Consider the following 15,436-nt stretch of genomic DNA (forward strand, 5'->3'; position numbering starts at 1 on the left):
GTGGGTGAGTTTACTTCTCTTTAAAGACATGTCTGACATTTCATAGGAGCATTTGTTTCAGAATGGGTAATGTGTCAGGAACGTCACCATTTCAGCTTTGCCCTCTGCTCTGTTTCTGCATTGATTTCTTCTCCAATGATGCAACAACATTGAAAAAGGCAAAAGGAAGCACGCTTTCAAAAACAAACACACAGCAATGGGAGAGTCCAGGATTGTCACTTTATTTGCCATAGTTATGTGTAGAAAATTTCACTTCAAAATTCAGCGAGCAAAGTGGAACAGTACAATAAATATAACTCATTATTGTCCCCACACTCCTCAAGCTATTTACAGTAGTTTAAGCACAGAATACCCTGTAGCAGAAATGATAAAAAGAGTCACTTAAATTAAAGTTGAATTCTTCCCTTGCTTAATTGGAGCAGCCGTACAATAAGCTGGGTATTCCCCTGGTGTCACTGGGACTAAATGGGGGTTCTGACCCCTCACATGGCCACAGCTCAAATCTGGATGCAGCCCTCAAGCTTTATGTCCAATGAAGGAGGACAGGCATGTTTAATTCTACCAGTCATTAATACGACTTTGGCAGCTGTAGAGCTATGGTAAGCCCACAAGGTGAAGTGGGGTCAAAGCAGGAACAAGAATGTAGCTGACGGTGGCTCAACACAGAGACGTCCTTGGAAAGGTCAAACATCCAACACAGTAAACCATGTGCAACTATCTAGTTAGCCCATCTCGTAAAGGTGAACTCATGACCTCGGTGCCCTGTTATCAGAAGCTTGTGACACGTTTCAGGGAGTTAGACTGTACTCAGCCTGTGGAGATCTCTACAACTGGCACTCCAGCTTCCCTTAATGCCAACTCCCCAGTGGCAGCTTCTGAAGCTGGGAGCAGGGCCAACTGGCAGCGTGAGAGCCAGCCCTCACCTCTGTGGCATATTAAACATGTGCCCGGCGGGTCATGGAAACATTGCCAGGGTATGGAGCCGAGCATGCCCAGTCGCAGCCAACTTTTCTCTTCCCTGAAGTCCCAGTACAGTTTTCTGAGATTGACACATCTGCAAGGAGAATGGGAACCATTCCCCGCTACCAACTGAATATCCTGTCATAGAGTCATAAAGCCCCACTCATCCGTGCCAACCAGGTTTCCTAAACTGAACTGGTCCCATTTGACTGTGTTTGGCCCATATCCTGCTGAACCTTTCCTATCCATGTACTTGTTCAAAAGTCTTTTAAATGTTGCAGCTGTACCAGCCTCTACCACTTCCTCTGGCAGCTCACTCCATACACACACCACCCCCCTTGCGGAAAATGCTGCCCCTCAGGTCCCGTTTAAATCTTTCCCCTCCCACCTTAAACTCACAGTCTCTAGTTTTGGACTCTGCTACACTGGGGGAAAAGGCCTTGGCTATTCACTTTTTCTATGCCCCTCATGATTTTATAAACCTCAATAAGATCACTCCTCACGCTCCTACACTCCAGGGGAAATAGCCTCATCCCATCCTGCCTCTCCTTATAACTCTAATCCTCCATTCCCGCTAACATCATTATATATCTTCATTTGCACCATTTCCAGTTTAACAACATCCTTCCAATAGCAGGGTCACCAGACTTGTACTCAGTACTGCCAGACACAAAGGATTCCAGGATGCCCCAAGTAGTTATCATTGGTTTTCCAAACACAAGTCAAAACTTATACGTCCATTAAATTTACAGAAATGACTTTTCAGTAAACATGATTGTCACAGGTGTGCATTTGTTTGTTTTAAGTGGCCTAATGTTATATTCTTCTAATCCGGCAAACATCTAAAACTATTTGACGCTCACAGTTATTGTCAAGGGAAAGCAACTTCTGTTGTTCAGAATCGGTTCACATTGTAGAGACCGTGGTGTGATGTTAGCTCACATTCCCGTACCCAGGAACATAATCACCGCACTCTCTATTTATAACCTGATCCGGGGCATCTAACATAACCTCCTCATGTAACCAGCCTATTCATGGCCCTTTACAGCTCCCACTGGGCTGAAGCCTCTGGAGAGTCCAGAGGAGGTCCGAGTGGATTCACTGCGATCTGCACTGGGCTTCACCAGACTGATGATCTTCTAATCTAACGGACCCACCCAGAAGAAAAGGCCGTGCTTTTCTGTGCTGACTGGAGGCTTATTCAAAAAACAGAGCAAAATGGCACAATGAGAATAGAGTGGGCGGACGTGGTCAAGATTTTTTCATGGAAACCAGAGCCGATACTGAAAACTCTCTCTATCTATTCCCAGCTCCTTCGTATATGATCCTGTGGTATCCATTCTATTCAACACAGTACATAAGATCCATCAGAAATATCTTCATTTTAAAGCTTTATCAATAAATTCTGGCTCTGTATTCACTCACATAATTCCTATTGGCTTAGTCTAGCCCATATAATTGCTCCTGCTTCTCCTGTACTAAATGGCTAACAGGATCCCAGCATGGTGAGGGGGAGGGGCTGTTGCACCCCAAGCTATGTAGTTCCTTTTGTTTGTTGTACTGGAACAAGTGTCCCACAGAAGGCTTCCTTCATCCTGATGTTCACAATCACAGTCATAACAACAATACTTTGCATCTGTAAAGCGTCCTTAACATAGCGAACCATGGTATCTAACAAACATTGATCTATTGCAGAGATGAACACCCAGATAGAGTTTAGGATGGGATACCCCCAAAAGCTTGGCCAGCACACAGGTTTGAAGCAGCAGTTTATAGGAGGAAACAGGAAAAGAGGAAGGGCGACTTTGGGAGGGAATTCCTGGGTTTGGGGTCTAGACGACTGTATCATGACCACCAATCACAGGCGAAAGGAAGTGATGTGCTTGAGCCCACAATTGGAGACAGAGGGATCCTGGAACATTAAGGCTGGAGAATGTCGCAGAGATACTGGAGGGGGAGTGGATTTGATAACGAGGTACTCCAGGATGACTTGTGCCAGAGTGAGATTTTCCACATGTGCCACATGAAGAGCGAACAAAATACAACAGGAACAGGAGTAGGCCTTTCAGCCGCTCAAGCCTGTTCCACCATTCAATGAGATCATGGCTGATCTGTGGCCTAACTCCAAATATTTGCATTTGGTCCACATCCCTTAATAGCTTTTGCTTAATAATTTATGTTATTAAAGCAGCTCTAATCTCTAGAATTTACAGCCAGTTTGATATTTTCCTGCATCAAAGTCTTGCACCCATTGCTTTACTGGGGGCGGGAGTTGTGACCCTCTGTTCACTTTGGAAGTGCTACGACTCAACTTAGGAGGATGTGAAAGTGACCTGCTCCATCCCTAACACTAGCAGAAGGTTATTCACAATCAGCCAGCAGGCTAGCTGTCCAATCCACTTCCAAGGAAGGCAAGGCAATATTAAAGAAACAAACTCAACTTCAGAACAAATACAACACACATTTGTCAGGAACAAAGTATTCAAACTAGAAATGGAAGAAAATGGTGTGAGACTGAGGCAGGGAGTGGGTGTAATTGAGTCCAGTTGTGACTACCTTTGTATCGACTCTTGGCAATTGCTTAGATTGTCTCCATACAGCGTACAAGCGCAAGCAATCAGAAATACTTTCAGCAAAGTGAAAAGTGGGCATGTTTTGTACACAGTTTGCTTGGCTCAGGGAGCCAAAATCAAAAGGCAAGGAAGATCTTCACATGAATCTTACACAATTGACCACCTCGGGCAAAATAATGCTCATTGCTTACTCACTTCTGCGCTTCGAACTGAGGGGCTTTGGTGAATCCAATAATGAGATGACTGCCAGGGCCATTGCCCAGTTAAGGATGGGAGCCCAACTGCAATGGGGCTTACTGTTTAATCAGAGGATGCACCATTGGCACATAGCTGCCAGTGAAAGCTTCGTGGGCATGGAGCAACCAGGTGGCAGGTCAACAGTCCTTACCCAGCAGCAGTGCCAGGTTCTCCCGAGGTGAGAAAAATAGCCATGGGGTGGCCCATAAAGTGGCCACTAATGTGCCTCAACTGGGGTGAGCATGGCACCAACGTTCCTGCTGCTGGTAAAATGCCAAGTGGGCTGGAAGGTATACAGCTCCTCTCCCCATGCCTTACACCAGCCAACCTGCCGCCCAGCCCTTCTCCTAGAAGGAACATTCTGCCCAATGACTTTAACAGGAAACAGAGCAAGTAACCAATTCCCTGATGTTGGGAATCTGCACAACGATTTCTCTCCAGCTCCCGCTCTGCAGGTTGAGGTGTTCTCTTTCAGCATGTCTAACATTAGGCAGTAGGAACAAAAGCATCCCCTTTGTTGCTTAGACCCCCAAGAATGGTGCAGGAGGAAATCCTAAATCTTTTTACAAGGGAATGAGCTAACCGCTTTGCTGTATGAGCAACGAAGAGAAAGGCTCTTGTAGCATTTCTAGCCAATAGCTTGCTTGACTAACACCTTGTAATAAAGCTAACTCCATTTGATTCAGTTAAATGGAGCGTGTTGAATTGTACACAGATGCTGAGGGCACCAGGAATAACCAAACAGTGTGTAAAGTATTGGATTAGCAACATGCTTCTCCAAAGCTGTTTGAAGTTCCTGAACACAGACTGCAAGAATAAGAAACCTGATAATGTACCTACTTCCTTGCTTTGCCTGGCAAAGATTACTGCAAAGCAGACTCGGTCTCCCTAAATTACCCAAACACCCATCGCACATTCAAAACAGCAAATAGACTACATTGTAGAAAAAAATGTTTAGAAAGAAAGCAGTCGCTGAGATCCATACTTGGTCCACCCAATTATCATTTGTAAAATTCCAGAGGAAAATATGAAAAAAAACCCATTATATCCAGGATACAGCCATTACAGTGAAACAGTCCATGCAATTTTTCTCTCCTGTTACTCAGTACAGTCATAAATCTGCAGTGTTAAGGGTGGTAATGTTGCTGGCCTGGAGACGCAAGACGGAATTGTGTTTCTAAACATTTTCTAAATAAAAAGGAAGCTTCTCTCAGGCCAGCAATTCTATTAGTAAACAAGCCACTGGAATTATTTGCCTGGTAAAATAGGAAAGGTGTGTGTGTGTGTGGGTGTGAGAGAGAGAAAGACGGGATTGATGTGGAAGTATATACTTGTCTTTATAAAGATAAGTAGCTGTGGGTGAGCTTCAATTTAAATATGGTGCAAAATACAAAATGTGGACATCACGTCCAACCTAGTGGATAAGAATTCTGCAGAATGAGCTGTGGAAACTACCTCTTCGCTGGAGGCATTGAATCTAAAGACGGATTTTTAGTTCAGCCAGTGCCAGGAGGGAAAGTAAGACACTTACACCCAAAAAGGAGGACTATTTCCCTATATTACTGGGTGTATCCCCTGGGTGGGTACACTAGAGATGTGCTAGAAATCGGAAAGGGAAAGTCAAACTCAAACTCATGGCGACATGCTTCTGGTTAGCCTGCTGGCTTTTCCTTATTAGGTTAAAATTTTAATCAAATGCCATCGCTTTGTGACATTTTTTAACTTGCTGCCACTGTCTTTATGCTTCATATTTACACAGGATTATGCATAACAATAAGCAAGCACAGAGACTAGAGTGGGAGTATGCAACTCCTTCCTCATGCTACTCAACAGGTTCGCAGTCAATTTGGAATCTAACTTTTCTGACTTTTAGTATTTTTAGCCTTTAATTCGGCTGTTTGAGAGATGTGAACAGATGGATGCTACAAATGATTGCAGTTTGCTGTTGCCTGTTTACAGCTGAGTGCAAACCACAATGAAGAATGATGTAAACGGGGCTTCCTTACCACTGCAGAAAAGGATGTTAGCCTGGTTTCCATGGGAGAAGCCAGAAGAAAACGATTAGCAAATGACCTTTTGTGTCTTTTCCCAAATCTGTGCATATTTGCAGAAGCAACAGCTTCAAAGAGCAGTGGCGTTCCATAACACATCACAAACACAAGGAAAGACACCATTAGCATGAAACATTCAGCTAATTACCACACCATTCTGCAGAATGCTCAAGGACCCCCTTGTTTTTAAGACTTCATTCCAGTTGATTGTCTTACTGTCACAGACACTCACACTTCCATCGAAGACCAGGAGTCCAGTTATTGCACACTTATAGAGAGGGACAGCTACAAAACTGGAAATTGCAAGGTGTTCACCCGCACACTCCGTATGTGTCGGACCATGTGGTAATCATGCATGCGACACTCTGGGAGTGAGAATCCTAGGCGTTCTCCTAGAACTTCAGGTGTCTTCGCTTCAGGTACTTATTATCATCTTCATCTGGAGGAAAGAAAGAGAAGTTAGAAAGATTCACACACTGTCATTAATCTTCTTCAGCACATTTTTCACTAAGTGGATCTACAGCAGGAAAACCTCAAACTTTATTTAAATATGCATTTAGTTTATGTAGTTTTACTTTATTAATACTTTTGAGGCCAATACTGGACAGTTTTGTTTAGACAAATTATTTTTAATAAGTTTTTAATGTCTCAGCAAATTAGCTAATAGGGGCACCACACTTGTATCATTCCTTAACTTCATGATTATCTCACTGAAATATTTGTTTTTTTTTGGATTATGACTCAGTAACATCCCTCTCCTGATCAATCATATCCCTCAGTAATATTCCATTTATAATTACCCAGACAGAAATATCTCTTAATTATCCCATCAGTAATATTCCTTTGATTGTCAATCTGAGAATTATAACTGAGGGACAGACAATGATAAGTTAGTAAAGTTTAAAGTAAAGGCACAAAATTATAAGGATAAGCACACTTAAGGAGATTTAACCAATTTCTTTTCTATAGATTCTATGCATTCTTGTGCCACTTATTTTTCTGTGTTAGTTTGACTCATTACCTTAAACCCAATTTGTAAGCAGTTCCCATTTCTAATCCTATTGCACTCCCCGTCTATAATTCGGCCAATGACTAGGGAAAACTTAATGAGAAACAGTACCGCTTTTCTAAAGCTAGGCCTTTTCACAAGGAATGCATCTGAATTGCAGTAGTGGTACCACTGTACAGCCACTGTCTTTCAAAGCTACGGTCTGCAAAACACTTCCTGAGTATCATTGGTGGATTCTAAAACTATATAAGCTCTACTGGATCTAAACTCTTTGAAGCTTTCTCCTTGTCAACTCTGTGCTCATCAGGTTAGAACATTGAACATAACAGCGCAGTACAGGCCCTTCAGCCCTCAATGTTGTGCCGAGGTTAACGAATACAGTGGGAAAAAGAATATTTCTGGCACATTAGTTTCAATGCATTGAGGTCAGCTGTAAGACATACACCCCATCAAGCCTCAAGCTCAGAACAGCTTCCCAATGTAATAATTTATCATTCTTCTGGATGCTACAATCTCTTAGGCAATTGGGGATAAGCCATAAGTGCTCTCTTAGCAAGTGATGCCCATGAAAGTACAAATAAGGGGGAAAAAAAATCAACTTCTATTTTCTGGCTTCTGAGACAGAGATTACAAATTTGTGGGTGATTTTATATTGTGACCTTATTCCTCCTGGGCAGCTCATTGAGACTCAGCAATTCATTTCATGAGCATCTTTGCAACCAGCAGGTTTATATCTCAGGATCCCCAAGAAAACTCCATAATCCCAGGTTCCAGGTCCCAGGCTGAAGGGGATCAAGCCTGAAGAAAAAAAAAATCATCTTCTAAAAATCTAAGTGTTGCTTAGTGATTTAAAGCGAGCTACTTTAAAAGAGAAAATCCCACAAAAAGCACCTGTGCCATGTCTACAGTCCTCAGCCACGGCTGGTGAATGTCAAACACACGGGCTCTTGATCTGCAGCAATGTATCCTGCTAATCTCCCAGTCACCATAGAAACATCAGAGAGTGCCATTCAACCTCAGTTGAGGGGGGGAAAAGAAGGGACGAATGTTGCAGCAGTAAAACTTTTACGATAATTTTTAAAAGCATTAACAAGCTGGATCCAAAGGTTAATAAAAGGCATTTGAAACAAGGAAGTATTTCAAAATATTCCTCAATAAATGGGAAATCTGCTGACAGGTCTAGCAGATCTGGCACTGCAACCTTCTCATTCTGAAGTCTCTGTTACTTGACACTGACTTCCAAAACAGAACGGGCCATTTGGTCCATCTTGTCTAGGTGGGTATTCATGCTCCGCACAATTTCTCCTGCCCTCTCAACATCTCCTTCTATGCTGACATGTTTAAAGGCACCGATGCTAATTCCCTAACCATCCTCTGGGTAAAGAGGTTTTTCCTGAATTCCCTTTTGGATACACGTTGGATTTTCCAACAGACTGATTCTGTGGGAATTGGCCTGAAACTCCACCCAGCCATCTCCCAGCTCCCTGGAAGCCCAGGCAAACTCTGAGTCAGAAGAGACCCAACACACTTAACAGGACAGCTACCCAGGAGATATTCAATTAAAACCACCTCAAATTCTTGGGTAATTCCCCCCACACCAGCTTTGTGCCTCTTAGGCACACCTAACTTCCCATTGACCCTGACTGCCAAACCTCTGACCTACAAGCAACAGGGCATTGCTCAGTGACCCTGCATTATGAAGAAGGGCCTCGGACAGGCTTTGCTTCTTGAAAGAGGCCAGTTTCAGAAGTTCTAGCCTGGATTGTGCAACACAGTGTGACATAATGTGGGCAGTAACCCAACATCAACTGCTGGCCCGAGAAGATGCAGGATTCACAGAATTCCTTCTGATGAGAACAAGATCAATTTCCAGCTGGGGTGGCAAGCACCTTGTATAAAACATTGGGAGCAGACGGAAACAAATCAGAGGCAGGGGCACCTCCTGGACCAACTTAAATTTATCAGACTGGTCAGAGAGAAGTTCCTCAGGTATTTTTGACCCCCCAAGTTCAGCCAGGAATTTTACCCTGTCCCAGGGCAGGCCAAAGGAGGGATGACGTTCAAGTGAGTTTGAGACTGTGTGAAGTGTGAGGATATTACAAAACAGACTGGATAGACAAGAAATATTTTGCTCCTCTTAGAACATTTAAAAGACATTTGGACATGTACATGGATAGGGAAGATTTTGGAGGGTATGGCCAAATGCAGGTAAGTGGGACTAGTTCAGTTTAGGAGATGCGGTTGGCATGGACATGTTGGGCCAAGAGGTCAGTTTCTGTGCTGTATGACTCTATGCTGACTTCAAGGCACTGAAATGAAACCTTTATCCTATCTCTGAAATCACAGAAGGTTACCATCCTACAAAACCATTGTTTAATCTTAAACCAAAAAAAACACAAAGTTAAAGCTGAAACAGAACAAAGAACTGGGGACGCTGAAAGAGGGGGGTTACTGAGCTCTAAACTTTTCTCTCTCCCCATAGACGCTGTTAGGCCTGTTGAGTTTCTGCACCAATTTGCTTTCGTTACCAAGTTAAACATTTTGTCTTGCGCTAATCAGGACTGTAATGCAAAATAACAAAACCATGAACAGACACACCACTTTATGCAGAATCAGAAAAGGGTGTTAATTAGTTAGACCACAATGGACACTGAAATGAGGTGGAGTCTAAGTTGGTGCCCCAAAGTTGAAAAGTTGTGTTTGTAGTGCTCAGTTTGGTCAAGTGCTAAATGAAAAACTTCAAATGTGCTTTTTTTTTCTGAACTTCATAAAAGCAATCTTTCCACAAAAGTAGCACTATGATTTTACAGGCCACAGTGTAAATGTACACAGCCAGATCACCCTTACCTGAGCACTGTCCCAATAGGCTCCGACAGAGAAACGGTTGCAGGGAGAAAGTTAACAGCAAAAGGCAAAGCTAGTGTTAGGATCATCGCAGTTTAAGTATGTATCGACATTCACAAATGAACCTGATCTTCCGTCTACATTATTGGTGTAATGATCGGAAATAACTTGGAGGCAGATTTAATAGTATCTTTTGAAAGGGAACTGGAGAAATACTTGAAACCAAAAGAAAGATGCAGGGCTATTGGAAATGACAGGGACAGTGGTGGTAAATGGATGGCTCTTTCAAAGAGCTAATACAAAGTCAAAGGGCTGAATGGCCCTCTGGCAATGACTATGATGGTACAAACACAGTGGGCACAATAAATCGGTGTTTCACTTCTGTAGATCGGCAGGAAAACATGTTAGAAAGTTTTTGTCTGCGTACCCATTCATTCACGGACAAACCTAACACTTCCTCAGCTTCATGTATTACATCACATGACGGTAATGTGAGCGTATTTACCAAAAGCTGAGGAGAAACGCACAGACTTTTGCTTGCAAGAGCAGCGTTGTTGTAAATGAGTGGGTTTTACAGCAAAAATACGGAAATTTGTTTCAGGAAGGCTGGCGTTACGGGAACGCTGGCCAGAGACCCAGAATGGGTCAGGAAGTGGCAGATGACCGGGCACACAATGCCTAGTGGGCCTATTGAATGCCAAGTGCCGTTTGCAGAGGGACAGTTAACCGTACACAGATAAAGGCCAAGGAGGCAATCAACAGGAAATTATGCTGCTGCAAAGCACATCTTGAGAAAGTGCTGTGAGATAGCAAAAACAACTGCTCACCAGAATTAAAGACATGTTAATGAGATTTCAGAGGCTGCCTATTTTGAGCGCAAATGCAGAGACACTGCTTCTGCATTCTTTATTAAGAAAATAGAACAGGCTACAATTGGATTAAAAAAGAAAAAGACAAGAGGGAAATTGTGAATTAAAGTACAGACATAAAATCACAAACATGACAGACTAGGACAGCAATTCAGCCCAGTTTCATTCATTTGTTTGGAAATTCTGACATCTTACCATTCCACCGCCACTCCCCCCCACCTCCCAATCCCCTGACACTGTAGCATTTATTGGTACTTACAGAAGTACAGCTTTTCCCTTCACTATTCTATTCAATCTCTGTTCATGTCACTTCCTGTGAATAAGCCCATGATATCTATCCCAAATTTGTCTTTCACTTTTTTTTTAAAAGGAAGGGAATTGAACAGGAGATGGAAAAGAAAAGGTGGGGGTGGGGAATGGGAACACTGGACGAATGGATTCCAGTGGGACATGGCGAATGCTATCAGAATGTCGCATTATAATAGGGCCTTCTCCCTTACAGTGGGGTTCCCTTTTGTGACCATGCCCTAACCCACTCCATAATGGGAGAAAGATTTAAGGTCAACGATATGACGTGTGGAAATGTGGTTATAATCTGACAAAGTTCACCATTCAGCCACGATTCTACAACTTGAGGAAGTGCACTGTAGTAACCATTGGCAACCCCATTTAGTGCTGAGCAGCTTACAAAGCAACAGTTCCCGCCCACGTAAACTCTACAGAAATATCACTTTCAGTCAATTTGTGAGCAATAGCTGAAACCAGGAGGGAGGAGACGTACTGCCAAACAGGGACTTTAATGGGATCGGGGTGGGGTGGGGTTATCACTTGGCAACATAAACATTTCAGATCATTCTCAGATTAAAGTAAGGGTGAAAAAGTGCCCAGTTGTTTGTATTTTGAAAAGACTTTCGATGTTTAGGATTCCCGGGTACAATACCCGGGCGTCAAAAATTTTGATTCAGCTAAACCTGACAGTTTATTAAAATCTGACACGGCGGTTTGCCCAAAGCTTTCAGGACACTAGGAGCGTGTGGCAGCTAAATGTGCTGGCTTCTGTTTACACAGCATAATGTACACGGAGGGCTCCATCTGATGAGCTGTTTCCCTTCTCGTGTGCAACAGTGTACAAAAGCAAAAGTACTTGGATCGTTCATCTTGTCATCATTAGTGAGAATTTATTTTTTTTAAAAATGCAATTTTAGATTCTACTTTCCCCTCCCAGCTCAAAGGGTCACGTGGTTACTACAGCACGCTTCCTCAAGTTGCAATGTAAGTACCCATGAGCCTCTAATGAACACGTGGGCCTTTCACATTCTCCATATTGTATCCTTTATTCACAAACCCCACATTTACTTTTACTCTTTGCTAAGGCAGCACTCTTCACTTGTTTGAGAATAAATGTATCTATCTTTTTAAAATGCTGCAGCAATATAGGATTTTACAATCCTGGGTGGCTCCGAATCACTCAGGAAGTTTGTCTCCTTTCTGAGTAAGGGAATCTGTTTAATCAGCAACCCATCTCCCACTTGACACTAACTCTGTCCAGCACAGGTGCAGCTGTGTGTACCATCTACATGATACACTGCAGTAACTCACAAAGACTCCCTAGATGGCACCTTCCAAAACCGGTGACCTTTATCATTGAGAAGGGTGAGAACAGTGGATTATAGAGTCCCAACAGTGTGAAAGCTAGTCATTCAGCCCATCGAATCCATAAGAACCCTCCAAAGAGTATCCAAGACCTTCCAAGATGTATAGGAACACCGCAATCTACTGGGCCCCCTCCAAGGCCACACACCATCATTCCTTGGAAATATATCACTGACCCTTCACTTTCACTGCAGCAAGGCCCTGAGAGCTCCCTTCCTAACAGTGCTTTGGACATCCCTACACTCCAAGGACTGAAGTGATTCCAAGAGGTGGCTCACCATCGCCAACTCCAGAGCAATTAAGGACGGGCAATAAATATTAGCCTAGCCAGTGATGCCTATATAGCAAGAATAAATATAATTAACACAAAGTAATTAGTAATTGTTCTTGTAAAAGTACAACTTAATGTACTTTAATAACTATTTGAGAAAACTGCAAATAGAATTGTGTGCACTGGCTGCACAAAGATAACACAATGTGAAGTGGCTAATTTAGAGTTGCACATGCAAGTCATCCATGATTCCTGCTCTGTCCAATGTATCTCAGTTAATTTTCATTCTCTTCACTCTATTCTAAACTACGCGGTCACTGGAAATTATTTCAGTCTGCCTCCCAAATGGATTCATTTTAACTATCACAGATCATCCTGTGGTCATTATTGTGCTGGTGGGAAAATAAAAGCTTCAATTTTTGAAAGTTTCATTATTATTTTCTGGTAAATCTGTTTAGCTATAATATGGAGTTCAAATTTGCATGTGGCACGTCAAATGCGATCTTATTCAGGTTTTACATACATACGGCACTACTGCTATATCCTATACCTGCTTCCTTAAGACCCAGTAATGTCATCTTTCTTTAAATTGTCTTTTGTATTTGCGTTCCTGATTCTAATGTCTTATAAACCCAATTTCTCAAATTCTTCTCCTCTTCCACATCTTCATGCTCTTTGCACTCAAGTTAAACTTTCATCTTTTCACCCAAATTAGTCATTGCATGTTCGCTAACATTGCATCATAAAATATATTCTTTATTCTCTCTGCCATCATTGCAATCTTCCCTTCCAGCGTGCATTCATCTTCAGTCTTCTACTCTCTTGTCATGTGGACACAACCCCCCCTCTAGCCCTGCATTTAACTCATTGATATACTCAATGGACAGAAGTGGTCCCAGAACAGAACCTAGAGGGGCACCGATAATTCTCTGAGTCTGGGAAACTGTCCTTATAGTCCTGCTCCGTCCCAGCTGATTTTAAATCCAATTTACTCTCCTGATCCTAATTCAACGCATTCAGCTTGAATGATCTCCTGTATAACAGCCCAAAATAAGGTATCAGAAAGTCCATGCACACCACATGCATTGCATTTCCCCTTTCTCCTGTATCTGTCACTTCCTCAACATCGCCATCAGCATTTCCTGAGCACTCATGCTAAACATGGAGAAAAAGGCAGAGATGTCCAGCAGATGTTTTGATTTGAGAGCCAAAACCAACTGTTTATCTTGAATTCCTGGCTCAGAGAAGAGTGCCTGCTGGAATCTGACCAGCATTCTTAATGACAGAATGCTCCTCCTTACATATCTATCTGCTGAAACTAACCAGATTAGGAGGATTTCTTCAGAGGAATTGGAGTCTACTTTTCTTCACATGCAGCTGTTTATCACAATGAACATTGTATTCATAATATACATTGTGAAGTCTGTATGCGGTTTGTAAAATGCCACAGGATTTAAATAAGCGTTTTAATGTAGCACCTGTCAGCCATGTCTCAGTGGTAGCACTTACCCCTTCAAAGGCAGCCTGATGCTTTAGTGCAGTGCTTATGGAGAACTGCACCGTCAAATGCAATGTTGAACAGGCTGGTATTTTTAAAAGGTAGTTTGCAATAAGCTACAGTTGGTGTATCTGCGTTTTAGGAGAAAATGACGTTGCTTAGAACCTGCGCACACACCCCCAGCCGAGACACTCAGTCAGTCACAGCACTGTTATTAACCGACATCAGCATTGTCTGAACAATGTGCAAAAGATGACGGTCTGGATTTATCGTGACTACCTGGATTATGGAGATCAAATAAAACAATCTGCCTGATTACTGCTGCAAGGTGATCATAAACATCAGATGAAGATACCGTCTAATATGCGTCTCAAGCTTAACTAACCCTTAAACTCTCATCACCTAAGCAGGAATGTACACCTGAGGGATAGTAAAGGGGGGGAACATTGGAGCAAAAAGTGTCCTGTGTCTAGTCATCCCAAATGGCAAAGAACTAAAAGTTTTAAGTTCAAAGAATGAAAAGGGAGGCAAGATATTTGTTTCAGGTGGCCAGTTGGTATGATTGCAAATGAAGCAGGTTCAATAGAATTTAACAAAAGGACACAATTGAAAGGAAAGATTTGCAGAACTGACGAGTCTGGGATCGGGAATATTTGAACAAATTTCCTGAAAGATGCTCAATGGACAAAGTGTTCATCGGCTAGTTGAATGAGTTATGCTTTTGTGGCCAATAATTTACAACATACATGTCTTCAAGTGATAAAATAATATACATTTTAAAATTACAACAGTATGGTGTGTAAGATCCACAAACAGCCAGATTTAATGAAACCATTGAGTCAAGGAAAGTGTTACAGAAATCCAAATAGTGAAAGGAAGAAAGCAACCCAGATTTACAAAGCTCACAGTATCTCTCTTCACCGATTCATTGTGAAACTAAAGGGCTGGCTCATCTTGAAACACTCAGCTCGGACAATGGACTGCACGCCACAATATGATCTGCCAGGCTTCAAGTTAATGCCTCAAATTTTAAAACGGAATGTTACCGTGTTGATTGTTGGAAATACAGCCAGTGAAACGTAGGGTCAAAGAACATTTGTAATATTGTTGAAGTATTTAAACAAGAGACTTGCACTTTTTAATACCGCCAAGGCAATAGCGAATTTTTTTTAAAAATTGGGTTCAACCATTAGCTAAGTTCCAATTTCCGGCAGGAGTCAATTTTGTGGCGTGTCGTTGTCTGGTTAATAATGTTAAAAAGGTGCGAGCTTAGTGGGTGATGACGAACCAGAGAGTCCAGGCTTTGATACTTGTCCACTTGGAGATGAGTTGATCTCGGTTAGCGAAAGTGGTAAAGGCGTGCAGGGGGAAGGGACAGCCGGGATCAGCTTGGGGGTGTGCCTTCACAGCCTGGGGGCTGGTCATGGATGGCCACTTGAACAAGGTGTTCCCAAAGGCCACAGCCAACACG

The 15,436-nt window shown here is 42.5% G+C and overlaps 1 protein-coding gene across 1 annotated transcript in view; it reads right to left on the reverse strand.

Annotated features, from left to right (window-relative positions):
- Positions 1–210: 210 nt before the first annotated feature.
- Positions 211–15,436, reverse strand: part of atp2a3 (ATPase sarcoplasmic/endoplasmic reticulum Ca2+ transporting 3) — a 189,942-nt gene continuing 174,716 nt past the window's right edge. The window contains exon 21 of the mRNA XM_048557266.2: positions 211–6,260. Coding sequence (XP_048413223.1) covers positions 6,214–6,260 — 47 coding nt within the window. The 3' untranslated portion in view covers positions 211–6,213. The remainder of the gene's footprint in view (positions 6,261–15,436) is intronic.

The sequence above is a fragment of the Stegostoma tigrinum genome, chromosome 27 (assembly GCF_030684315.1).
Source record: "Stegostoma tigrinum isolate sSteTig4 chromosome 27, sSteTig4.hap1, whole genome shotgun sequence".
Lineage (NCBI taxonomy): Eukaryota > Metazoa > Chordata > Chondrichthyes > Orectolobiformes > Stegostomatidae > Stegostoma > Stegostoma tigrinum.